Source organism: Pollicipes pollicipes, unplaced genomic scaffold (assembly GCF_011947565.3).
Source record: "Pollicipes pollicipes isolate AB1234 unplaced genomic scaffold, Ppol_2.1 Scaffold_6052;HRSCAF=7182_pilon_pilon_pilon, whole genome shotgun sequence".
Classification (NCBI taxonomy): domain Eukaryota; kingdom Metazoa; phylum Arthropoda; class Thecostraca; order Pollicipedomorpha; family Pollicipedidae; genus Pollicipes; species Pollicipes pollicipes.
This window is the reverse complement of record NW_023596805.1, coordinates 3,392,861-3,419,469: the sequence shown is the minus strand read 5'-3', so window position 1 is coordinate 3,419,469 and position 26,609 is coordinate 3,392,861. Positions and strand designations below refer to the sequence as shown.

At 53.7% G+C, this 26,609-nt stretch overlaps 1 protein-coding gene across 1 annotated transcript in view; it reads left to right on the top strand.

Moving 5' to 3' along the window:
• The first annotated feature begins 7,766 nt into the window (after positions 1–7,766).
• LOC119104515 (ring canal kelch homolog) overlaps positions 7,767–26,609 on the top strand; it is a 31,757-nt gene continuing 12,914 nt past the window's right edge. The window contains exons 1-15 of the mRNA XM_037228229.1: positions 7,767–7,862; positions 8,284–8,383; positions 10,041–10,187; positions 10,664–10,770; positions 11,396–11,514; positions 13,061–13,157; positions 14,534–14,612; positions 15,345–15,441; positions 16,181–16,258; positions 17,119–17,197; positions 17,842–17,954; positions 19,438–19,550; positions 20,493–20,670; positions 21,771–21,911; positions 23,183–23,297. Of these exons, the coding sequence (XP_037084124.1) occupies positions 8,322–8,383; positions 10,041–10,187; positions 10,664–10,770; positions 11,396–11,514; positions 13,061–13,157; positions 14,534–14,612; positions 15,345–15,441; positions 16,181–16,258; positions 17,119–17,197; positions 17,842–17,954; positions 19,438–19,550; positions 20,493–20,670; positions 21,771–21,911; positions 23,183–23,297 (1,525 nt within the window). The 5' untranslated portion in view covers positions 7,767–7,862; positions 8,284–8,321. The remainder of the gene's footprint in view (positions 7,863–8,283; positions 8,384–10,040; positions 10,188–10,663; positions 10,771–11,395; positions 11,515–13,060; positions 13,158–14,533; positions 14,613–15,344; positions 15,442–16,180; positions 16,259–17,118; positions 17,198–17,841; positions 17,955–19,437; positions 19,551–20,492; positions 20,671–21,770; positions 21,912–23,182; positions 23,298–26,609) is intronic.

The following is a 26,609-nucleotide window of genomic DNA, read 5'->3' as shown; positions in this document are numbered from 1 at the left end:
CAAACGTCTCTTAGGACTGAGTCAGGACGGCACCTACTGGCCTGAGAAGACCCAGAAGGCCCAGGGTGGCAAACGTCTCTTGGGACTGAGTCAGGACGGCACTTACTGGCCTGAGAAAACCCAGAAGGCCCAGGGTGGTAAACGTCTCCTGGGACTGAGCCAAGACGGCACCTACTGGCCTGAGAAGACCCAGAAGGCCCAGGGTGGTAAACGTCTCCTGGGACTGAGCCAAGACGGTACCTACTGGCCTGATTTCGTTGACGCTGAAGAAGAAACGGACCTCCTGTCTGCCGTCATCAGCGACAACTTCAACGGACACTCGGGGTCGCCTAACCTGTCCGAACAGGGCCGACGCCGGAGCGGGACAGAGACGGCCCGCGGAGGACAGGGATCAGGGTCATCCAGAAGTAACCGACGGCGTGAAGAGGGCCAGAACGGTGGCCACGGCTACGGCATGTCCTTTAACCCGGCAGCCGAGGGAGCCAGGGCCCGGGAGTAGAAGATCTGGTGGATCGATGCTTGTGGTTGGTGACCTGACTCGGCTTGACCTGAGTGACCTGACCCGGCTTGAGTGCTGCCTCCGTGTTGTCGGCTCACATAAATTAAGATCGATGTGATATTTGCTGGCACCGACTCAACATTCAAGCTTGCACCTTGAGGCGAAAATGCCAACGTCGCGGTAGTAGGGAGCAATCAGTGATTAGAATGACTGACTTATAAAAGAAACCATAGTTATCGCTGCGTTCTGGTATTAAGCTGTTTTCCATGAGTTCCTGTTCAAATCGCTTTCGTTGTCGGGCATGGTGTACTGTTCTTTGGTATGGTTTTACACCGGATGCATAATTATCAAGTTACATGATTGTCGCACACCTAGACAGAGATCTCTTGATGCAATTTATTTTGTCAAACTTATATATATATATATATATATATATATATATATATATATATGCATTCACATACGTCCACTATGTTTTGCATTTATTGGTGCTTAGTATTAATATTTATTACTGATATGTGTGGGCTATTTGCCGTATTTATTGAAAAGTGTGTCTCTGTGCTTGTAGCTACATTTCGACAATAAATGTCTGTTTTGAATAAAGGATGAAATGCGCCTAAATCCAACCAGGCGTATAACCGATCTGGATATAGGCTGTCCATTGTCAACATCACAGTTTCAAGCAACTGAATGTGCACGCGCCAGGGGCTTGTAATCTGGAACTGTCTATCCAGCAACCGTTCTAAGCTAGTCTGGCCGGATACACAGTGAGGGAACAGCTGGCAACCGCACTGTCCTCATGACAGGACACCGGTACTGTTCTTCCAGGGCTTACAGTCCGATGTCAGTGCATGGTAGCGGTGGCGGTAGTTATCGTTGGCGAGTAATTCCACCGCACATTCATAATGGTGGAATTACTCGCCAACGCGCCAATGCCGCTCATTGCTGTTAAAGCAACATGAGCAAATAGACGAAAGACTGTGCGTATCGTCTATACTAATTCGCAGGTGACGACATATGTGAGCATGAATCTGAGCGACACTGCACTGCACTTACAAATGACACCTGGCATGGCACATGACATATGCACTCACATCTCACTGCACCCAACTGTGAGTGCAGTGGCGTGGACTGCACATCCCGATGTGGGGTCTGCTCTCTGGTCAGCACTCCAATAAACCAGTGAAGGCGCCACTGCAGTCTACACCGGAAAACGAGGGAAATGAGACTCCCGCGGTACGGCAGGCTCCTTTCCTCTCCGGTGCTTTGTGGTTGGGCTCGATCCCTTTCCTCCTATAGCACTAGCTCTATTCTCGAACTTAAAATGACCAACGGTTTCAAAACTTTTGAGGCTGTTCTTATTCCTACTTGGCTTTTGCATGCCATCGCGTCCTCTTTCTACGTTCATTTCAGTCATCCATTGCCTTCACAAATGGATTGAAGATCGTTTTTAACCAAATTTAGAAAGTTTTCACAATTTCCTTTCGTACATAGGTGTGGCGTAGTAGCGGAAGTCACAAGACTGGTTGATGCACAGCTTCATCAAGAACACAGTACGTCCGCCAAACTCCACTGAATGTCTGTTCTTCTCCGATGGCTCAGAAACGAGTGCGAATGAGTCAGTTTTATTTGATATCCACTGTTAGAGCAATTAATTAGCAATTCCACAGGTGTGTTTTATGTATACGCAGAAAATATTAAGCCTTGCAAAATGTAACAATTTTGTGGGCTTTAACATATGGCAGTGTGCAGAGCGTTTGGCAGATTGGATGTTTACTATCACCCGAAATAACACCTCATCGATTGTCTTTTCTTACGAAGTATCGATATCCCCTTCAACAGGCCTTTTCTTGGTGCACCGAATGTCAGCTCCGTTCGTGTATTCCTACGTTATTGATACACATGATTCAAAGCCAAATTGCACGACCTTGAGGCCTTTACTTATCATATCTGGTGTTTGACTTCCTTGCGTACAAACCCTCTATACTATGCCTCTGGCGTCATACAGAGCGCCGTAAATGATCAGTTAGAATACAACAGCCTGCATGGATGTCCAATTTAACCGGATAGTTCCCGACAAAATCAGTTCCTGACCATGCCCTGCGCTGTGGCGGAACGGAACATCTCATATCAGCTGACGCATGTCTTGATAAGAGGAAGGCCATAACAGTTCTGCGATAGAACAGTCGATGTGAAACTCAAGGCGCCGACCGACAGGGCACCAATGGAGCAGTGACAACTGACTTTGCCCCACCGGTATCGAGATTGAAGGTCGACATGAAATCCATGGTGAGTGCTCTGATTGGGGAGAGTGTCTAGCAGTGCCTGGTTTGATATATACCGCGGCTATACAGCAATCTGCTAAATTACGTAACTTACGAATGGTTTCTTAAAAGTGCTATTAGTGGTTCGGCACGGAACCATTCAGGGGTTAGTAAAATCATATGTTCTTGTTTTGTGCTTGCAAAATTTTTGACCTTTGCACCAGTTCTTCATGACCAATAAAAATGATCCCTAGCCAGCTCTATAACATGAAATACGGTCACTGCATATGCTTTCATGCGATTTGTTCTAATTCCTTGCCGTATATTTTTAATTCAAAGGATGTCAGAAAAGGTATAGATTTCTGCTATAGATTTACTTTTTTAGTTAGCGAGTGCGTTCAAACCGAAAAAGAAAAAATTGTCTGTGGCAATAAGGACCCTGGCACTTTCAACATGCAATTAATGTCAACAACGGCTCTGCCGAAAAAGTCATGGAACAGGGTACGAAAGCATACCATCCGTCCAACTTATTGCAAAATTCCTATGAAAACAACAATTGAAATTAATTACTTCAGAAAACACCGTCAATTAATGACTCCAACAAAGTCAACATCTCTGATAAAGATAATCATCATTTAAACATTTTGCGGAGATTTCATGGGTGTAGTAACAAAACATGACCAAAGCTCATAGCTCTACAGAGAGAGTCGGTATAAAATACCATATCCCACCCCATGGTGGTGAGCCAGCCCACGCAAAATAACGACAACCTAGAGCAACATATCTAATGCATGATGCATTATATGTTTAAACTAGAATAAAAGAGACTAGCCTCTGATACCAAAAGTCTGCATAATGCATTCTACGAACTCACTCATCGACAACGAATTCCACATTTCTTTTACAGATTTGTTTCACTCTCTTCGTGGCATCAGCCACAACAACCGTTCGGAGAACCCTGGGACTGAGTCAAGACGGCACCTACTGGCCTGAGAAGACCCAGGGTGGTAAACGTCTCCTGGGACTGAGTCAAGACGGCACTTACTGGCCTGAGAAGGCCCAGTGTGGTAAGCGTCTTCTGGGACTGAGTCAAGACGGCACCTACTGGCCTGAGGAGGCCAAGAGTGATAAACGTCTTCTGGGAATGAGTCAAGACGGCACCTACTGGCCTGAGAAGGCCAAGAGTGATAAACGTCTTCTGGGAATGAGTCTGGACGGCACCTACTGGCCTGAGGAGGCCAAGAGTGATAAACGTCTTCTGGGAATGAGTCAAGACGGCACCTACTGGCCTGAGAAGGCCAAGAGTGATAAACGTCTTCTGGGAATGAGTCAAGACGGCACCTGCTAGCCTGAGAAGGCCCAGAGTGGTAAACGTCTGCTGGGACTGAGCCAAGACGGCACCTACTGGCCTGAAAAGGTCCAGGGTGGTAAACGTCTGCTGGGACTGAGTAAAGACGGTACCTACTGGCCTGAAAAGGCCAAGAGTGGTAAACGTTTCCTGGGACTGAGCCAAGACGGTACCTACTGGCCTGATTTCGTTGACACCGAGGATGAAACGGACCTCCTGTCTGCCGTCACCAGCGACAACTTCAACGGACAACGGACGCCGGCCCTGTCCGGACAGAGCCGGCGACAGGGCGGGACAGAGACGGCCCGCGAAGGACAGGGGTCAGGGGCATTTAGACGTCACCGACGGCGTCAGGAGGGCCGGGACGGCGGCCACGGCTACGGCAAGTCCTTCCTCCCGGCAGCCGAGGATGTCAGGGCCTTTATGTAAAGCCGGAGGGTAGTTGTTAATGATATCTGAAACGCTGGTGTGATCTCATTTGACGTCATTGGTGTCAGAGGCTCGGCAAAGCAATGGAAGACATTGAAAACGAATGTCCGGTGGAGAGGCAATGTTACGTTACCAAGGCAATGTGAACCAAGCCAGTGAAATAAGCGAGCGAAGAAAGATGGCGGGTGCCAAGCGTCTCGCAAGGCATATCGTAGGGCCAGTGAGCGCGCCAGCCTGCTGAAGCGCACCATTCTATCCTGGTAGCCCCGTTTCCAGTCTCCATGCGCCTGCCGATTATCATAGGATTTAACAGATGAAGTGCTGTTTAGTGTCTGGGCATCGCTCGTTTTGGCCGTGCGGGACGCTTACGTCCGCGATGTTTTCTGGACTCATTTTTGCAAGAATTCACTTCTCGATCATGCATGCTGAAGTAAAGTTTGTATGTGTGGCTGGAAGTACATGCAATGCGATGCTGTTAATTTTGGAATAAAGCAATACAAAACATGATTTGTTATTATCCTGTTAATCGTGCATGCTGCAAGCACATATAACACGGCACAGGCTGTTGTCCTGAATTGCTTGCCTTGTTTCCATTACTTTTACTTTTACTTTCCTTGCGCTTAGAAATTTTTGCATTGCGTTCTAACCGTTGCCCTAATTCGCCGTATTTCGAAATGAGGACTGTTAGGGAAGGAGAGGGGGGGGGGGGGATGTATTGATACGACACATCTGGAATTTACAAGCTAATAAAGATAAAGCTTAGCAGAAAACGCTGGTGGATTTGTGTCGGCGATGTCTTGCGACCTGCTAGTCTTTATTTTGATAGGTCGATAACTTACTCTACAGCCGATTTTTTGTGGCGACACTTCACTTAAACAGGCGCGTTTCTTGTAAAAGGTACACCGCTGTGCAGTGTTTCTTAAAAGACGTCGCTACTCCGAAATCAGAAAAGGTGGGAACGCGTTTCTGATCTTAAAACACGCGTGATGGATGATCCATAGGCTACTTAAAATTCTGGCGCATTTGCGCAACACGCCGGAGAGGTATCCTCAAAAGACCTTGGGGTAGGGGCATCAGCCCCGCCCCCTCCCCCAGGCGAGGGTTAACCTGTTCCCGGCCGGGGATCTGCGACAACCGCGCCGGTCAGGGGGAGTTGTCTCCCCTCCCTGGGGTCTCCAACTTCCAGACGTTGTACGAGACGAACAAAGATACCGCTGTGAAGGTCTCGTCAAATCATGAAGAATGCACACCAAATTTTGAACTTGATCGTGAAATCATGAAGATTGCACCTACGAATTTTCAGGTTTAATGCGAGGTCACCGGAGGTTAAGAAAGACAAAACTCGGTCGTTTCGAAAGATGCAGTTAAAACATATGTTATCACGTCAAGACGGACATTAAGAGCCCGGAAGTAAGCTCCCAGACTCTGTGGGGTCCATTCTGACCATTTCCGTTCTCCCGCAAGAGTCAGTTCACATCAGGTCAGGTTACCGTTCACGATTGTCTATTACTGGCGTACAAGAGCGATACTTGTTTGTGTTTTTTTCACAGTGTGTCTCTGACTTGGTTCATTGCATTAGGTGCCGCCTTTGGACAAAAGTATTCCGGACATAACAAATACCGTTTTAGGCTGACCTAGAAGTCATCTGGGGTCAACTTGGGTCAAATTTGTAAGCAATCCAACTGAAAAGTGAGGTGCTGGCCAGGTCTAAATGATCAATACAATGCTTTCCTGTGGTCAGAAATAGTGTGCTGCTCATCTACAGGTACTCAAGATCGCATGGCTGTTATGTTAATTAAGCGTAGCCCCTTCGACGCTTGGCGATGTATTCGTAACAACGTGCGAACAGGTTCGTTGGTACATATGTTACACGTCATTAGCATTACAACAAGATAAGAAGGTGGTTACACGCGTCGCACCAGTTCATCTAGCCTTTCTGCAACTGGAAACGGCGGCCATTGACTTCAGATGACCTCACATGACCTTACATATTCTCTAGTGACCTATTGTGACCTTATTTTGCATTGGATTGATGTCACAACATGTTTCCAGTTGACTATTCGAACTCTGCGCAACAAAATACGTGTTATAGCTGCCTATTTCGAACCAAGCATGTACTTTTTAGCAGGAACCCATAGAGATAGGTCATGACCTGAGTCAAGGCCATATGCTTTGTGGTCGAACAATGGTTATGCATGTGAATTCATATTCTTTTCCTGATATACAAACACCAGAACTACACAGCTATGCGTACAACTTTGAATGATTTACGAGAAAAAGGAATATTCCCCTAGCCCCTGATCACTGAACTAGCCTATTTTGAAAAATACTCTGAAATCAACAAACTATAGACACTAGGTTGTCCTGATACCGCGTCTGGTTCGACAATTGGGCAATAATGCACAAAATAGTTAGGTGATGTGAATTTTTTCTAGAAGTTGACCTCTGTGACCAGACCTAGGTCAATAACCTTGGCAGATCAAAATTTCAAATATGTACAAAAGGTGTGAAATTGATGGATGGACAGGTGCTGAAAATTTGGTGTTGCTTCGAACGCTCGTTTTTAAGCTGCGCCAAAAAAGTTGCGAATGTTGACTGCCGTAGAGCGGCAGTCAACATTCCCCCCGGAAACGTGGAAGGAGGAAGGGAAATACCCGAACATTTTTCCATTTTTCATGTGGGTTAGATCCTGAACGTTTTTGGCATATGGATGTGTCCTATACAAAAGTGTTTCTGCTTGCGGCTTCGTCGTCTGAGTACCAAGTACGAGAGTGACAGTATTATAACTGTTCGGGCTATGTTGGGGTTGATAAGCTGCTCTTCTATGTCCAAATTTAGAGCAGGGCTCACAGTATTTTAGGCACCATCGATCGTCGCAAAGCAAGAGCTTATTTTCTCAAAATGATTTGAACCGGGTGAACGTTGAAAAATGACTAAAACCAACCCCAAAATACGACAACAAACGGGCTGCTTCCGGGTTTGGCCCAATTTCTTCTCAAATTTGGGGGTTTGAGCCCAAGTTCGGTAGCTAATGTTCTCCTCCCAACTTAATGAGAAACTATGCTTCTATCGCAAAGGCAATTTTGGTCTCCTGTGTTTTAATATTATTCCTGCGAACAGAGCGCCTTTTGCAATCAGCTGATTGATACCTTTCGCATCAGCCTCGCCAGAACCGTCTCCCCGGGAATCAGTGTTTACAAACTTGTTGGCCAACGGTCGACTGCATCGCTGGATCACTTCGCACCGTCGTGCGAAGTGTGGAGATTGGGGGGTTGCTATTGAGGTCTTACTAGCAATATCTGTGTTAGGTTCAGGTTACAAGGTTCGTACAAGCGTCGATCTACCATTTTTGCTGATCTTGTCGTAACATGACAGCTTTAGATGGCGTATAACTGGGTGATAACTGGGTATAGCTGGATTTTAGTGAATGATTCTTTGACAACTTCAAAGGTTTGGTGGGGCTTTTTGAATGTCTTTTTCAACTGGTCCTCTGATGGCGTGATAAGAGAACCCTTTTGACTAGTCAAGGTTTTTTAGTGCTCATTCATACTGACATTGGTGATAAATGCTCATGAACATGCTGGTGTGGAGGTGCTCTACTGAAAATATGTGGGATCTGGAAAGCATTTGTACTGTGTCTCTAATGCTTTTTCATTAAAGGCTGTCATTGTTCATGGCTGTTTCTAACTGGCTAAGTTTTTGATTGCACTATATCTTCAGCTTACTGACTTACCAATTTTCAGATAGCTCTTGGATCTTCAACACCTAATCAGAACCTGAAATGGCGGAAATGATCCCGCAGAACTTACGGGAGCCTGTGGAGGAGGAGGAGACAGAGGCAAAGTAAGGAAGATATTTTGCTTATTTGCACAGCAGAGTAACAAAGCAACTATGAACAGTGTTTTACATCACACTGTTTGCAATAGTATTTTGCATTTAAGCTGATTACATTGTCATTGAAAGCATATTTTTTTCTGGGAAATTTATTTGTGCAAGAATCAAGATCAAAGGCAAATTTTAGGATCACAGTGACCTCATTTTTAGTGTAACCATGTTAGCATGTTGTTTCCTTCAGATAGTGCCCTGCTAGGATGCTGAAAGACAGGCCACATAGATACTATTATTGTCTTGACATTTGTGGATGCTTTTCAACTCAGATCAGAATTACAGTTTTGGTGACACAAGATAAATGATAAAAAGATGTAAAGAGAGAGTGCATTTGAAAAGCATACACAAATGTTGGAGTTGCTAGATGTTCTTGACAGTTGCAAAGGCATCTAAGCTCAGATAGAAATTTTAGGCTTGTGCCCAGGGTTAATGATGGAAATTTGAAAATAAGGATGCATTTAGAAAAACATGGACAATAATTCAACAGTTACAGACACATGTGCTTACATTTAGAACAAAGTCTCAGTTACAAAATCTCTGATTGTGTTGATAGTAGACTCAAATTCTGGGCATGTATCACCTGAATATGACCTATCATAAAACATCAGCCAACTAGCTTTTGCTTTGGAGCACCATTCCAGAAGTCAGCATTATCTACCCATGCACAGCCCAGTCATAAATATAATTCCCTCCTATGTTTTCCTTTATGTGGAAATACCTGAATGTTTATGAACCTGGATACCAGAACAGGTTCATAAACATCACAATGGTGCCCACTATAATGAAATATTGAGCCAGCAACATGGGCCCTTTGCATGAGATGTAAGAGTATTTTTCCCCTTGGAGGCACCAGAATGCTGAGCTTGGCTGTAGCACATCCCGCCCATTCCCTTATGTGATCTGCAGTCACTGTACATCATCCTGTCACCTTGATTTGACCATTGGCAAAAGTCCATTTTGTCACTGCCACATATTGAATGATTTTTGCAGTACTTAGTGGGGCCAAGCCTATGTCAGGGTATCTGAGGCTTCTCCCATCACACAAACAGCAGCATGCTGCGTAGGTACACTGTGTTGCTAACAGAGGTGGGGGAGGGGGGGGGTTGACAAGTGGTTCAGCTGGGTAGTCCCGGGGTTAGCCGGTGAGAGGGAGGGGTCTGACGTGACCCCACGGCGGTGGCGGTACGCCACATGCTGTGACAGCATTCTGACCTCACTGTACATGGCTGAGTGGTGATGGTGCCAGGCCCGGGCCACTGCGGATGGCTCTGCTTGATTTGGTCAGGATGCAGGAGTGCTATTGTCATTGGCTGTGACACATGTCAATGTGGTGGTGGTATGTATCAATAGGGATACCATGCACATTATTTTGCATATTGCTGGCAATGTCGGTTATTTGTGACGCTGTTTGTGTTTATTGCCACATGTCGTCACTGGTAGAGCCGGTGTCACATGATGTTGCATAAAGCTCCTTACCTCACGTCATCGCTGACGTATTGTGTCACTTGCCGTCATCACGTGACGTCACTCAAGCTTTCTACCCCACATTTCACCCGTGACGTCATCATTACACGGCGGCCGTGGCGTGACGTCACCGGCGCCATGCCCGCAGTCAGCTGCTGCTACGCCACGCGTCGCAGAGCTCGCTGGACGAGAGCTCGCAGCGGCAGGGGCAGCGGGAGGCGGTGCCGGACCGGCCGCCCTACCGCAACGGCTCCCACTGCAGCCGCGCCTTCCAGCAGATGTACTCCATGCGCAGGTGTGGGACGGGAAGGGTGAAGGGGGAGGGGTGTCAGAGGCTGCTGTCTTCACACTCGGGAGATATTGGACGGAGTGGTAGACTTCGTGAGAGGTTGTTTCGGAGCTGGAAGTTCACTGTTGTGAATTGTTATTGTGGACATGAAGTCAGACGCTTCAGAATTTCAGAATTAGTGAAGGGAAGGTTAGGCCTCTTCTCTTCATTTAACCGATGTGGCCAATCCTCGCTCGGTAACGCCGCTTGGGCCAGCACCGCCTGGTGTATTGAAGGGCGGTTATTGTTAAAATGTCGACTCCTGTTGCATAGCGTTGAGTGTTGTCGCTAGTATGAGCTGAACTAAACTTCTTGGTGCCATTTGATGTGATGGGTTGCGCTTGCTGAGATGAAAACGCGACAAGTTTCGCGAGGAGGGCCGGTTTTTGCGCCGCTGAAGACGCACCACCGCCTCAGCACGCTCGCCACCCTCTGGCCGGTAGGGAGAGGGCCCTGTGCGACGTCGTGCTGGAGGTCGACTCGCGGGAGATCTTCGCCCACAAGGTGGTCCTGGCGTCGGCGAGCCCCTACTTCAGGGCGATGTTCACCAGTGAGTCTAGCGGGATGTGGGCGAGCGGGCGAGCAGATCGAGGGGGGGGGGGGGGGCTAGAAAGCCCCCGCAACGGCCTCTTGCTTGCTGGTTGTTGGGTTTTGCTCACAGCAGCATCCAGCTGTTTGAAGTTTTTGTTGCTGACGTCTCAGACACGGCGGACTCCGCGCCTAGCGTAACCCCGCTGTTTAACGTCCAGAGTCTGCTTGCCTCGAATCCTCTGGCGGCATCGTTTTTTTTTTCCACTGGCCGCCGGCCGTTAGCCGGGACCGTTCAGATCTCCCAGGCTGGCTGTAGTGACAGCCGGGGACGGACTGGACTGTGCCCTTTGACGCTGGCTGCTGACTCAATATGTTCTACACATACATGCGCGCTTCAATGAACCGTCAGTCAATGAGAACGGACAGATGCGTGCGCTATCTTCATGCGTGAGGTTTCGTCCTACACACGCTGTGCCGAAACGTTTAAATGACGCTGGCTGCGTGTGCGCTGCTGCGGGCGCGGATGCGAGTTCGATCGCGCGTCTGGAAGCGACGACGCCGAAACTTGCGAAGCTGCGTGCGCCCACCGACGCGGACGCGGATGCCGATGCGGCAGACGATGACGCCGCGGCCCTGCCCGGCAGGCTTCGAGGAGAGCCGCCAGAACCGCGTCAAGCTGCAGCAGATGGATCCGTCGGCACTGGAGGCGCTCGTCAACTACATCTACTCGGCCGAGATCCGCGTCACCGAGGGGAACGTGCAGGTGCGAATCCCGGGTCCGGGTCCGAGTCCGGATCCGGATCGGGATCCGGGCCAGGGTGAGGGTCCGGTTCCGGGTCCAGGTCCAGGTCAGGGTCTGGGTTCCGGTCCGGATCCCAGGTCCGGCCACGGATCAGGGTCTGTGCTCCGGATCCGGATCCGGGTCCGGGTCCCGAGTCCAAGTCCGGATCCCGAGTCGGGGTCTGATCAGTGTAGTGGTCAGCACCCCGGCCTCATCGGCGCTGTTTGGTGGATGAAGCGTGTCTGGAATGCGTCATCGTCATCACGTCGGTTAATGCTGGCGGGAGGCGTCGATTACCCCGGCAGGACGGAGCGCCCTCGTCACATGCGGCCATAGGATAGCTGCGCGTGCCACGTAAGATTTCCAGTGCTGCTTGTCAGCAGGCTGAAGGAAAACTCTCCCACCGCTAAGACCACGCGAATGGCTCTGTCAGGGCCCACGTTTCGAGCTGTGCATAGGGGGAACACTAATCTGAACACCACCGGAGTCAAGCAGTCACTAATCTGAGCACCACCGGAGTCAAGCAGTCACTAATCTGAACACCACCGGAGTCAAGCAGTCACTAATCTGAGCACCACCGGAGTCAAGCAGTCACTAATCTGAACACCACCGGAGTCAAGCAGTCACTAATCTGAACACCACCGGAGTCAAGCAGTCACTAATCTGAACACCGCCGGAGTCAAGCAGTCCTACGAGAAGGTAGTGAAAAGCCGTGGTTGGCTTTAACTGAGGTCAGGTCAGTGGGGTGTCGGCAGTCAGGTCAGGGCGGCGCTGCCTGGGGACGTGGGATGGTACAGACTCGCCTCTGACCTGAGGCCGGGTCACTGCGGGGTCGGCGGTCAGGTCAGGACAGCGCTACGTCTACGGGGATGGGGTGGCACAGACTCACCTCTGACCTGAGGTCAGGTCAGGGGGATCGGTGGTCAGGTCAGAGCAGCACTTTCTGGGGATGTGGGATGGCACAAGCTCGCCTCTGACCTGAGGTCAGGTCAGGCGATCGGTGGTCAGGTCAAGGCAGCGCTGTATAGGGAGGAGGGATGATACAAGCTCGCCTCTGACCTGAGGTCAGGTCAGGGGATCGGTGGTCAGGTCAAGGCAGAGCTGTCGGGGGAGGAAGGGTCGCACATGATCGCTTCTGACCGGCCTGTGATGTACTGCTATTGTCGCTGTCCCCGTCGACTGCAGAGCACTAGTTCAGAGCGTGAGATCGGGGGGAATCAATGGCGCACAGGGCCTAGGGAAGCTCTTTCCTCGTAGTTCGTAGTTCAGATCATGAGATCGGGGTGCCAATAGTGCGCATAGCTTGCGGAACTCATTTACTTTACTACATACCTTGCGGAACTACATTTACTCATTTACAGCTGGGTCTCCCGTGCTGGGCTTTGCTGCCGGCGAGTCCACCGGGCTGGTCGGTCGGTGGAGACCGACGCGCGGTCGAGGAGAACAGGTCAAGGAGAGGAGGCCGCCGCGAGGTGTAGCCGCTTGCGTGCCTTGAGGTCGTGTGAGCCTGCCGTCGCGTCTGCCGCAGATCCTGCTGCCAGCCTCCAACCTCCTCCAGCTGTCGGACGTCAGGGACGCCTGCTGTGACTTCCTGCAGAGTCACCTGCATCCCACCAACTGTCTGGGTATGTCTGGGTACGCCTGGGTGCTGTCTGGGTACTCTGGTTACCATCTGGATGCTGTCTGGGTATGCCTGGGTGCTGTCTGAGTATGCCTGCGTGCTGTCTGGACACTCTGGGTGCTCTTTTGGGTACCATCTGGGTGCTGTCTGGGTATGTGCGTCGCATCAGAGACCTTTGTGCCACCGCCTCTCTGGGTAGGCTACACGTTTACCAAAGATAAGTGTAGAACCATGCTTCCAGGAAAAGTCGGCACCAATGCATCACAGATGGCACTCGATAACTCATACTTTCAGTCTCGTCGCTTCATCACCAGCTACTGCTTCATCACCAGCTACTGCTTCATCACCAGCGCTGCTGAATATGCCATGGTTTTGCACCTGTGTGTCGATGCGTCATCTCCACACACGACATGCCGTCGAATCCTGCCGCGGCCAGCATTGTCACAGAGACTGACAACTCTTCTCCAGCCGGCAGTGTGTTTTACATTGCCGCTGCAGGACGTACCCTCAGGCTCGTTGCACCGGTCCACATCCACGACATACTCAGCGGTCCACATCCCCGGACCAGATGCCGCCGACATGTCTGGGGACGTGTCGGAGTTGTCGAACGACGTGGTCGGCAGATCCCAGACAGCATGACTAGGTGACACGTTATCAGACATATCCGACATATTCCGCTGTGTGACATTTCTTCTGACAGCCTCTCCGAGCCGACAAAATCTCTGATGTCTCCCTGAGCCGTGCAGTTTCTGACGTAATCTGTAGCGACGTGTACTCAGACATCGTCCTTAGCCAAAATGTTTCTCGTCGCCGGCTTTTCTTAACGTGGCAGCCAGCGCGTTTTTGTTGCCAGCGTGTCCTACAACGTATCTACCTACTGACGTGTGACTTCATGTGTGACCCCATGTGTGCCCTGAGGTTGTAACACCATATGTGACCTTGGGTGTGACATGTGCGGCCCCATATATCACCTGATATGTGACACCATGTGTGACTCCATATATCACATGAATATGGCACCCTATATGTCCTGATATGCGACCTGAGGTGGGACCCCATATGTGACCTGACGTGTGACGTCATGTATGACCCCACATGTCACGTGACGTGCGAACCCGTGTAACCTCACATGACCCCACATGTGGGCTATGTAACCTGATGTGCGACCCCGAATGTTATTCCATATGTGACATATGTGAAATTATGTGTGACCCCATATGTTACCGGATGTGTGACCCCATATGTTACCTGCTATGTGACCCCGCGTGTGACCTGACCTTTTGCTGACGTAGCCACGATATGTGATCTGATGTGCGATGTGGTATATGACCTGATGCGTGACCCCGACATATGACCCGATGTGACCTGTGTCATGGACAGGGATCCGGTCTTTTGCCGATCTGCATGGTTGTATCGACTTGAAGACAAACGCCGATGCCTACATCGAGCTCAACTTCAGGTGAGTGCTAATCGAACAAAAACTAAAAAGATAAAAAATGACAGGCTATCAATCGACATTTAATCTGGTTTCTGGAGAATGAATTCTTTGCACTAATTCTTGGATAAACTTCAAGCGACGTGACCGAGTTCAGCAGCGATGCACAATCGCTGCTATCCGGCAAAGCCGGTGCAATCCTTATATCTCTCGCCATATCTCTCGCCTCTGACGCCGGTCTGTGTGAGGAGGTGCTGACCCACGCACCGTTGGACCTTCGAAAGGTTTCGGACCATCAAGAGGTGGCGGAGTGTGGGGGTCCCTGGCCCTGCTATAGAGGTGGCGCAGTGCGGAGGAGTTTCTGGCGTGTCTTGGCTCACTTCCGGATTGCTTCGGAACAGACTGCTTGGTTTCGCAGAGACTCCGATTATAGTTGAGCGGTGTAAGAGCGTATGGTGAGTTTTGGACACTGTTGCAGCTAGGTGGTTGATTGCGCGGGGCATGGGAGTGTTGAACTCCCTTCGACGTGTTGGAGAGCGAGGGACCCCTCACTGCTTGCCGACGTAGGGATCCAGCTGGTCTCCTGCGACCGTGTTTCAGTGAAGAGATGAAGTGTGAGGAGTTCCTCACCCTGACCCGACCAGGTGATTCAGCTCACCTCCCTCGACCGTGTTTCAGTGAGGTGGTGGAGTGCGAGGAGTTCCTCACCCTGACCCGACCAGGTGATTCAGCTCACCTCCCTCGACCGTGTTTCAGTGAGGTGGTGGAGTGCGAGGAGTTCCTCACCCTGACCGCCGACCAGGTGATTCAGCTGATCTCCTGCGACCGTTTGTCGGTGGCCAACGAAGAGAAGGTGGGCGCTCACTCCCGTTCTGCTCCTCACCAAACAGTCTTCACTGCGTGATATGGCGGTCGGAGACTCCATAATACTACATCTTGAGGGGGGCATACACGTATGCCGGAGCGGATACCGGCATCAGCCTTGAGCCATACCCCCGTAACGAAGTGTGTCCCAATATCCCTTTGGGGATGCCGTGCCATCGTATGGCAGGTGCTCTGAAAGGACTATTCGCGCTTGTGGCAACGCATGCAGCCATTAGACTCGTTGGCGTTGATTGGCTTGCCGTAGACAGCTCAGTTAACGGTGTCTGGCGGCGGACAGTGAACCTTGGACATTCTGTTCAAGATTGCCACGCTAGTAAAAGCGCCCTGGCTTCTCTGATGGTGGCGTCGCGTTGGCTGCGATAACACGCTGGCAATCGCCGGATGTGGAGATCAGCTGTCGTGTCTTGAAGGAAGTTGGTACTAACTTTAAAGTAAGTCGCCTTGCGGCGACTTACAGCCGCCGCAATCCTCGCCGGTCAACAGTCGACAGTCAACAACAGTCGACAGTCAAGCCCTCGCCGGAAATTATCACGGGAAAACTATCTCCGTCCAGTCTATCCCCGCCCAAGTATTCGCCCTCCGTGCGTTGGTGGTGACGGCAAAAAACGCCTTAACCTGTCCTGAAATCGCAACGTATCTTAACTGATGTCGTTGTACTTCCTGGAACGTCCGCTAAATGTCTCTGCTAACCGTGGCTGTGCGGACAGGTGTACGAGTGCGTCCTGAGGTGGATCAACTACGACCTGCCGGCGCGGGAGCGGCACCTCGCCGACCTGATGTCACAGGTACTGACCTGACCTGACCTGATGCGTCCGATGGCTGCTTGTGCGGCGGGCCTGATGTCACAGGTACTGACCTGACCTGACCTGAGCGTCCGATGGCTGCGGGTGCGGCTGACCTGATGTATCACACAACATCGCCGGCTCCGCCAGCCGGGTTACCGCACCGCGGCTAAATAAACGCGGCTTAATTTCCAAGCAGCTGCAAGTCATTGCTAGCCACACACCACTCATCACGCCGAGCAGCGTGCGCGTTACGCGATGCACGTGCATTACACTGGTCTTGCCGCGTGTTAGAACGATGACAACTTGCACCTGGCCATGTACACGCGCTGCCACCTGGTGGCTGGTGCACTAACTACGTCATGCGGATTTCATGCACCGGGCGTTCTGCCCGATGCAAACACGCTGCGTCGCCATGCTCTGTGGAGGACGTTGCCATGAGGCATGGGTTGCTGATAATCAGCCGACAGCCGACGAGACTGTCGCGTCGCCGCCTGCGGCGCTGCAATGTTTGGCCGTAGCCATGGGTGCAACCAGGTCCCTGAGATTGAGGACAAATCTCTGGGCGGTTGAACTGATTCTGGGGACAGATCTGACCCGCGAATTGTGTTTGGAATGGGAAAGGTTGAAAAATGTCGTGTGGACGAAACGGGTGATAGAAAAGTTGTTTTAAAGAATATAAAAACGATAGTTTGAGATATTTTGAGGTACGATAATAATTTTGGAGATGATGATTTAAGATAACAGTTTGATACCTGGCAATAGACAAACTGTCTGCAAGCCTACCACCTCAGTTCACTGGTCGAACATCCTAGCGCTACCCCACGGCGCGGCTGGTGACGACAGACGCCCGTGCTCTCCAGGTGCGCCTGCCGCTCCTATCGCGGGACTTCCTCGTGCAGCAGGTGAAGAAGGAGCCGCTGCTGCAGCCGAACGCCGCCTGTGAGTCACTGTGTGACGGTGTGACGGCGTGTGGCTGTGCGTAGCGGTGCGGGGCTCATCTGTGGGTTCGTCCCGCGGCCGTGGTGCTGTATGTGTACCAGTTTCCGTGACTTGACATGCGGTCTGTGTGACGATTCCTGCGCGTCTGCGTGCGTACCTGCATTTGCGTGCTTTGCCGGTGTGGGCATGGTTCGCTAGTGTCTGGGCGACTTGCGCTGTATATGTGCGTCAGGAAATGTTTGCGTCCCTGCATCGATGTCAGTCGGCGCCTGAGCTCGCTGACACCGGCCTCGGCGCCTGAGCTCGCTGACAACGGCCTCGGCGCCTGAGGTCCCTGACACTGGCCTCGTCGCCTGAGCTCGCTGACAGCGGCCTCGGCGCCTGAGCTCGCTGACACCGGCCTCGGCGCCTGAGCTCGCTGACAGCGGCCTCGGCGCCTGAGCTCGCTGACACCGGCCTCGGCGCCTGAGCTCGCTGACAATGGCCTCGGCGCCTGAGCTCGCTGACACCGGCCCCGGCGCCTGAGCTCGCTGACACCGGCCTCGGCGCCTGAGCTCGCTGACAATGGCCTCGGCGCCTGAGCTCGCTGACAGTGGCCTCGTCGCCTGAGCTCGCTGACACCGGCCTCCGCGCCGCCGCTTCAGGCAAGGACTACCTGATCGAGGCGCTGCTGTACCACCTGTCCATCTCGAACGAGGGCGGCCCGGCTGTGGAGAGCCTCCGGACCAAGCCGCGCCAGCCGGTCGGCCTTCCCAAGGTGGGGCCGGCGGGGCGCGGCGCAACCCGGCGCGGTGCCGGCCTCCCTCCCTCCCGCCACGGCCGGCCGGGCGCGGCGCGACCCGGCGTGGCGCCGGGCTCCATCCCTCCCGCCGCGGCCGGCCGGACGCGGCGCGAGCCGGCGCGGTGCCGGCCTCCCTCCCTCCCTCCTGCCACGGCTGGCGGGGCGCGGCGCGACCGGCGCGGTGCCAGCCTCCCTCCCTCCTGCCACGGCCGGCCGGACGCGGCGCGACCCGGCGCGGTGCGACCGACAGACCTGGTCGGGTCATGACCGGGGCAGACGCTGCAGTAGGCGGGAGAGCGCGAGGGAGGGCGGGAAGGCGGGACGACGGGAGGACGGGGGGACGGGAGGACGAGAGGACGAGAGGGCGAGAGGGTGACGGGGCGGGAGAGCAGGAGGGCGGAGAGTGGGGGGGGGGGGGGGGGGAGGGCGAGAGAGGGGGAACGCGGGGATGGGGGAGGGGGGGGGGGGGCAGGGGCGTCGCCACCGAGCCAGTTGCGCGCCGGGTTTTCTTAAACGGGGAGGGGATTGATGTTCCAGATAGCACAGTTTCAGCCCCCCCCCCCCCCCCCATAGGTGCACAACCGCGGGTTTTTGCGCCTCTCGCGGTAGGGTTTTCCTGCTTGTTGAGTCGTAACATTATGCTTTTAATGTACTATGTATATGTATACTGTGCCACAATGTTGGTAGTATCGCTGCCTATCCCCCATCCCCAGTCACCACCGCATACGGCTTATCTTATGTTGAAGCTTTTTATGATTCTAAATTCAAATGTGGTCTTAGGAAGTTTGCACGAATGACACGGAGAGAGATTCGATCAGTAAGTATTCACCGTATGTGCTGGCATCTGCGTGGCCACCCTGTAACTTGGCACGTGACCTCTGATCCGTGACCTGAGCTGTGATTCTGTGACGTGGCATGTGACCTCTGACCCCTGACTGGAGGCCTGACTGGCGCGCCCGCTGGCTCTGTAGCCGGACCTGCGGCCTGTCGCCCCTCGACTCGAACTCTCACCCAGGTCCCTTGACCTGCGACCTGTGGCCCTTCGACTTGAACTCCGACCCAGGTCAGTTCACCCCTTGACCTGAACATTGACTCAAGTCGCCCGACGACCTGTGACCGCGTTTACTGACCCGATGCATACTTATATGACCTGTGACCTGACCTGAACTTTGACCTGACACGTGATACCATGAGCAGACACGCGGAGCGTGACATGACCTGGGACGTGATCTGAACTGAGACAAATGATAGCATAGCCTGACTTATGGCGTGTGACCTGTGACACGTGACCTGACCGGAAACGTGACACGTGACACCATGGCTGACACGTGGCTGGGGACGTGACATATGACACGTGACCTGACCTGTGATAGATGACGCCGTAACGTGACACTCAGCTCGTGACATGGTCTGTGCCACGTGCCCTGCCTTGACCTGACCTGACCTGACCTGTGACCAGGTTCTGCTGGTGGTCGGCGGTCAGGCGCCTAAGGCCATCCGCTCGGTGGAGGCGTACGACCTGAAGCAGGAGCGCTGGCACCAGCTCTCGGAGATGCCCATCAAACGCTGCAGGTCGGTCGGCGCGCCCACGCTGTCAGAACTGGGAACCTCCTGCAGGTCTTCTGCTGCCACGTCGACTGATTGGGACAGCTATCGGCCTGTGCTGCGGCGTATGGGACTAACATCTTTGCGATTATAATGTGGTAGTGGTGTGGCCATTTTAGTCGCGGTCACTTTTGCCGATTAGGGAGGGGGGGGGGGGGGACGCAGTGATTAGAACAGGAAGGGAAACGGCTTTAAGTCGGTCCGGGTGTCGTGGCGTAGCGGCTGAAGGTCGGGCATTGCCAAGCTGTGACGGCCCCGACAGTTGCCGTATTAGTGAACGGGATGCGCTGTCAGCGCTGTTGCGTGGGAGCATCATCGCATCTAAGCGGAGGGATACGTCCCAGTCAGGTGGACTGCCATGCTTGGTAGATCAGTGGGTTGCGTTTGTGCACCGGCGGGTTGTGCCTGATGTGAATCTCACCGGCGTTAGTGGCAGCCAGCCGGACCAGAGCTTACCCACAGCACTCAGGTCTGCCTGCGGTGTTTCCATTAACTTTTGATGGTCAGACCTGGTACCGGAGGCTGGTTTCATTGAGCAAAATGCATACTTTTGCATTTTTGAGTTGTCTTAGTAAAATATGAACCCAAAGTAAAGCGATGTTGCATGACAGGTTTGAGTTTGCTAAAAGTGATAGAGTGAGTTAAATCATTCATATCCAGCACATTTTAAATTGCTTCGCAGTTGGTGTATAAGCTCAATACACAGATAAAAAAATGCATAGGTTCATACTTTTGTTTTTTTAAGCTCTACTCTGGCCATCATTAACTGCATAAGATGGACACGATTGTCATCACTATGGTCCTCCAAGTCGGCCACCACTCCCTTCGGCCAGCACGCATTTCCCCCACCCTACCCTACCGCCATCTATGGCCGCCCGCGTAATTCGCATTTCGCGGCGCCTCCGCCAGGTGTGGCGTGGCTGTGCTGGACGGCAAGGTCTACACGGTGGGCGGCTTCGACGGCTGCCTGCGGATCCGTACCGTCGATCTGTACAACCCGGCCAGCGACACCTGGCAGAGCTGCGTGAACATGGAGGTTCGCCGGTCGACGCTAGGTGTCGCCGTGCTCAACGACTGCATTTACGCCGTGAGTGACGGGGCGCCGACCGTGGCACGGTTTTTAGTCCTGTCGTCTGTGTGAAACTAGCATTCAGTTAAAGTCAGCAACTTGTGTGCACGTGGAAGTGAGTTGGGAGTGCTGTAGTTGTATCAAGTTGACGACGGCGGCGCAGTGGACACACAATGGCACATGGTTATAAAATAGATCGTGCTGAGTGCATGAGTACCGGTCAAGCTTTGTTTCTCCTCATGCGAAGCCCTGCACCATTGCGCGGGATGCCGCATGGGAATTTCGCCGCCGTTGTCCGTCAGAGTGGACGATCTAGAGCTGCCCCGGCTAGCAATGCCGCCTCAGCCCCCTCCCCTTCCCTCCCCTCCCCTCCTCGCCTCGCCTCGCCTCGCCTCCTTACCCCTGTCATACGGCGGGGTTCGCTCTATTGGGAGGCGTGATGTTAGCGGTTCACGAAAGGTACCAGCAGTGTGACTCCTCGTCCCCTCTCGCCTGTGTTTTGGGGCTCCGGACTGGACTGCTGACTGACCGACTGAACTGACTGCATCATACATGGTAGGGGTGTGGTCGAGCCGTACAACAGGTAACTGCATGAAGCATCTCGAAGACCCGCGAAAGTCCCTTGCCGCGCGGCTTTCTTCGCCGTTTGGCACAGGACCAGAGCTTACCCACAGCACCCAAGTCTTGAGGGATGAGGAGGGTTCTGTCTAGCTCCACGCGGAATCTTCGTTTGCCGCGCAGAGTCCTCCAACTTTGAATCGTCAGCTTCGACCCCACCCTTCTGAACCCCGCAACTCCCCTCTGGCCGACAGGTGGGAGGCTTTGACGACAGCACCGGCTTCCTCACGGCCGAGATGTTGAGGCCAGTGCTGCCGCCAAAGCCTATGAATTTTCTATGAATATTTATGAACATGCGCCATTGCGTGTCCACCGTGATGCCATCACCAACCACACGCAACTCCGCCACTCCCAACTCACTTCCACCTGCACACGAGTTTCTAATATTAAGTGAACGCTAGTTTCACATCGCCCTTTTGACCATCGCCCCCCCCCCCTCCCCCGCTGACCCTCGCCTCCCCCCTCCCCCGCTGACCCTCGCCTCCCCCTCTGACCGACAGGTGGGAGGCTTTGACGGCAGCACGGGCCTCAACACGGCCGAGATGTTCGACCCACGCGTCGGCGAGTGGAAGATGATCGAGCCGATGTCGGTGCGGCGCAGCAGCGTTGGCGTCGGTGTGGTGAACGGCATTCTGTACGCGGTGAGTTGACGAGGGGCGTGAACAGCCTGAGACGCTGCTGTGTGTGGGGCCAGTGGATTACTGCTGTGTGGGGTCAGTGGAGCACTGCTGTGTGCGGTCAGTGGAGCACTGCTGTGTGTTGAGTCAGTGGAGCACTGCTGTGGCAGTCAGTGGAGCACTGCTGTGGGGGGTCAGTGGTGCACTGCTGTGTGGGGTCAGTGGAACACTGCTGTGGCGGTCAGTGGAGCACTGTTGTGTGGGGGCAGTGAGGCTCTGCTGTGGTGGCCAATGTAGCACTGCTGTGTGGGATCAGTTCAGCACTGCTGTGTGGGGGTCAGTGGAGCGCTGCTGTGTGGGGTTAACGGAGCACTGCTGTGTCGGTCAATGTCGCACTGCTGGGGTGGTCAACGTAGCACTGCTGTGGTGGTCAAAGTGGCACTGCTGTGGTGGTCAACGTAGCACCGCTGTGGCGGCCAACGTAGCACTGCTGTGGTGGTCATTGTAACACTGCTGTGGCGGTCAGTGGTGCACTATCACGTGGTTGTCACTGTAATGCCGCTTGGAGATCAGTTTAGCACTGCTGGGCTTGGAAAGGCCAGTATACCACTGGTGTATGGGGAGGCGCGGTACAAAACTTTAGTGTGTGATTAGTGCGGCGCCGTCGCGTTTGGTTCATTGCGCATGCCTAATCCAACCTAACCTAGCCTAACCTAACCTAACCTAACCTAACATAACCTAACCTAACCTAACCTAACCTAACCTAACCTAACCTAACCTGGCCTAGCCTAACCTAACCTAACCTAACCTAACCTAACCTAACCTAACCTAACCTAACCTAACCTAACCTAACCTAACCTACCCTAACCTAACCACTGTGTCAGGAGCAAGTATGTGCATCACTTCACGTGGCCAGGTCACCAACGCCACAATGCGAGGCATCACAGCATCCATGTAGGCGTCACTACCGTGCCCGTTGAGCGGCCGTACCCAACACCGGGGGATTTGGGCGGGGTTTGTCGCGCAGGGATTGCACGTTGTGCTGAGTTTGTCGTGCGGGGTTTGCACGTTGTTCAGTGTTTGTTGCACGGGGTTTGTCGTGCGTGGTTTACGTGTTGTGCGGGGTTTGTCGTGCGGGGTTTGCGCGTTGTACATGGTTTGTCGTACGTGGTTTGTCGTGCGGGGTTTACGTGTTGTGCGGGGTTTGTCGTGCGGGGTTTGCGCGCTGTACACGGTTTGTCGTACGGGATTGGTCGTGCGGAGTTTGTCATGCTGAGCCGCCTGGCCCGCCGCAGGTGGGAGGCTACGACGGGGCCAGCCGCCACTGCCTCTCGTCGGTGGGGGCGTACAACCCCGAGCTGGACAGGTGGACCATGGTGGCCGAGATGAACGATCGGCGCTCGGGCACAGGTAACCATGGCGACCGGCCACGCCTATGGTCGTGGCGGACTCTGGCGGGCGTGAGGCAAACTTATTTATGGCGTGGCCCTCGGGCGGACAGCACGTGCGGAATAAATATACGATGTTTTCGTTGTGAAACGAAGCCGTTGCTGGAGTCGGCTAAGATGCGCGAGTACCGGCGAGCCGGCAAGGTTCGTCTGGCACCGGTTGTAGCTTTGGCGGAATGTATGCTGCTCCAGTTGCATTTCCTGATAGAGCTGTGAAATGGCTGGCGTTGCCAGCCTAGTTGGTGCTTCAGTACCTCCGGTACTAATTTCGTACCAGCTACCAGTACCTCGGTAACGGAATTTCGTACCTCTGGTCCGGAACTGGGCGCCTGGTGACGACAGGCACACTAAAATGTGTGCAGTGACGCACCGCGGCGCTCAAAATGGGACATTGGGCGTATGCACGGCCAAGTGGACATTCGCCCGCGCATCTTCGAAACCGAAGCGAGCCTTAAAGACTCATCGGAAGGTCACGAAACGGTAGTGGGAACAAACGTTTGCAGAGGGCTCATAGCGCCACGGACTTACATCCGGGGAAAATCGGTTTGTGGGTGTGTTTAGAGTGGCAGATTTCGTCATTTTTTTCAGTTTTCAGCCCCCCTCTTCAACGCACTTCACGAAAGTACGTGACGTCACGACACGTGACCTGTTTGGCGGGTCGGTTTGAAGCCGCCAGACGTATTCCACGGCGGCGGTTCCAGGCTGGTGCTGGCCACGTGCACGTGCCCGCCAGTGCTCACACGAGCACCTTCGCCCGAGAGGTTCTGGGGGGGGGGGGGGGGATTACTCCGCCACTCTTTATTAAAGGGGAAGGGGGGGGGGGGTGATGGCGAGGACAGAAAGGCGGGAAAGAGGCAGGTCGTGTGACGGATAGTGAGGGAGTGGCGGAGTGGGAAATGGGCACTGACAGGCGCGGGAGGCCGAGGAGGAAGATGGAAGGCTGGGAAGGCCGGAGGAAGGCAGAGAAGCCTGGAGAGGCCGGAGAAGTACGGCAAGCAAACCAGGGTAGGGATAGGAAGAGGACGAGAGAGAAATAGTCGAGGTGAGAGTGGGTTAGAGGGACGGAAGTGGCTGAGGAAGATAAGGACAATTGGGGAAGGCAAAGTTGGCGTTTAGTTCATCGGCTTCCACACAGCGCCATTGAGTCAATCTCAAGTCCTCCCAAAATTGTGGGAAAAGGGAGATATTTCCCACCGCTCCCTCATGCGCCGCCCCTGAATACACGAAGAGCGCAAGAAATCCCACAGAGGGGGAGGAGGCAAGAGCTCCTCCGCGCGTGAGATGTGCCCCCTCAGCAGGATTTGGCTCAGCACCACCGTCGGTGGGGCGGGGGGGGGGAGGGAGTGGGAGAAGCGGACAGGGACACGTCGAACGCTGACGTCGAACACAGACACGCCTGGCTAACTCCGATCCGGGGAGTGGATCCGCCGGATGGTGAGCGGTCGGCAAGCCGTCGTCCCCGCGTTCGCCCGATGTCGCGGCGCTGCCAAGACTTGCAGGCCGGTTCCGCTCGCGGTCGAGGCGAGGCTCTCATTTCTTGTTCGGCCGAACTGACCCGCAGTCGGCACGGACTCTGAGAGCAAAGCAGAAGCACAGCTCGCTCGTGCTGCGCGAATCACGACTTTTCCAAAGAGCGCTTCCGCCCCACCTGCCTTATCGTTTAGAGCGACGCGGTGTTTTGTTCGCGCGCGCTCCGGCTGGTGGAGAGGCGCTAAGTGAGCAGCCGACAATCAATGCGGGCCGCCGCCGAGGGAAGATCTTGTCACAGCGGCTGATTTTCTGTCGGAGCCGGGAGCGGATGCGGATTTGGACGTGGAAGCGAACGACCGCGGAAACGTGGGCGGGGTTGGGGGGGGGGGGGGGAGGGGGCGCTGGTGAGGACTAAGCACGCAGAAAAGAGAGAGAGGCAGTGGGGATAGCTCTAAGGAGCGGAGTGGGTCAGAGCGACCAGAGCCTTCAGTAGTCGGCGCGCTCTAAAACCCCAATCAGCAGCAACAAATCAGCGAGAGGAGGGTTGTGAGGAGTACGAGATGACAACGCGTGGGTGAGGTTCACCGTAGGAGGAGGCGCGAGAAGTGTGTTATGCTCTGCTTTACCTTCTGTCTCTCTCAATGTCCTTAGCCTCGCCTCACCCACGTCCTTTCTCCTCCCTTGTCCTCTCCCCCGACTTGTTCTTTTCCCCCCGCTCCCTCTTTCTCTCCGTTTTATCAACCATCGCCATCTCGGCCGCCATCACCATTTTTCTCACGTCTCCTGATGTTTCCTGTACAGACACTTTTGTTGTTTTTCCGCGCGATTTATTGTTGCGTGGCGGAAATGAATTTGAAGCCGAAAAACTCTCCGCTCGCATTGTGTTGCAGGCCCGTGTCGGCCATATGGTTCTTTACTCACTGGTGATCATACAGTAAACACGGACGAACTTTAAACTCATGGTAAACCCAAGCAGGATGCAGCATTGTTTCGTCGCCTGTTAGACTTCTCCTGACGGGTATTTTTGCTCCGAACACGAGGGACATGGTGCATGTTTTTCAGAGCTCTCACTCTCCAGGAAGAGGTGAACTTTCTTACCCTCTTGCAAACTCCAGCGAAACGAGAGATGCCGCTCAACCGCTTTTGGGCAAAAATATTCCACCTGACCTCAACCACCAGCGGGCAAAAACATATCCACCTGACCTTAACCGCCGGCGGGCAAAAACTTGTCCACCTGACCTTAACCGCCGGCGGGCGAAAACATGTCCACCTGACCTCAACCGCCGGCGGGCAGAAAAATGTCCACCTAACCTCAACCGCCGGCGGGCAAGAAATGCACGCGTCGCGAGCGACCCGGCGGCCATTGCGGTGGCGATTGTGGCGCGGCGGCTGCGTCAGGTCCGCCGGCGGCGCGGCGCGACCGGAGCACTTGATCTCGGCTGACGCGGCGCTGAGTGAGCGGCGACTCGGCTGCCTCAGTCGGTCGAGAGCCGGCTTGGCACTGGGCAGCTGGGCTTGGGGGATCGGCGTCGGGCTCGGCGCTGGGTGGCCTTGCTTAGGGGATCGGCGCCGAGCACTGCAGCCGCCTGGACTAACAGTCAGCCGTAGCTTAAACAAGAACTAGTCAAGCGAGACAGCTAGTCAAGAACAGTCCAGTAGTTCTTGGGTTGGATATGTAAGGAGAAGGGCGAAATGGCCGAGAATGGCTTGAAACGCCTTTGATTGCATACTCGGCTGCCAGCAATCTATCGGCATGCGAGTGTGTAGGCTCCGCGACAATGCCTCCGAGCAGTACATGTTGGCT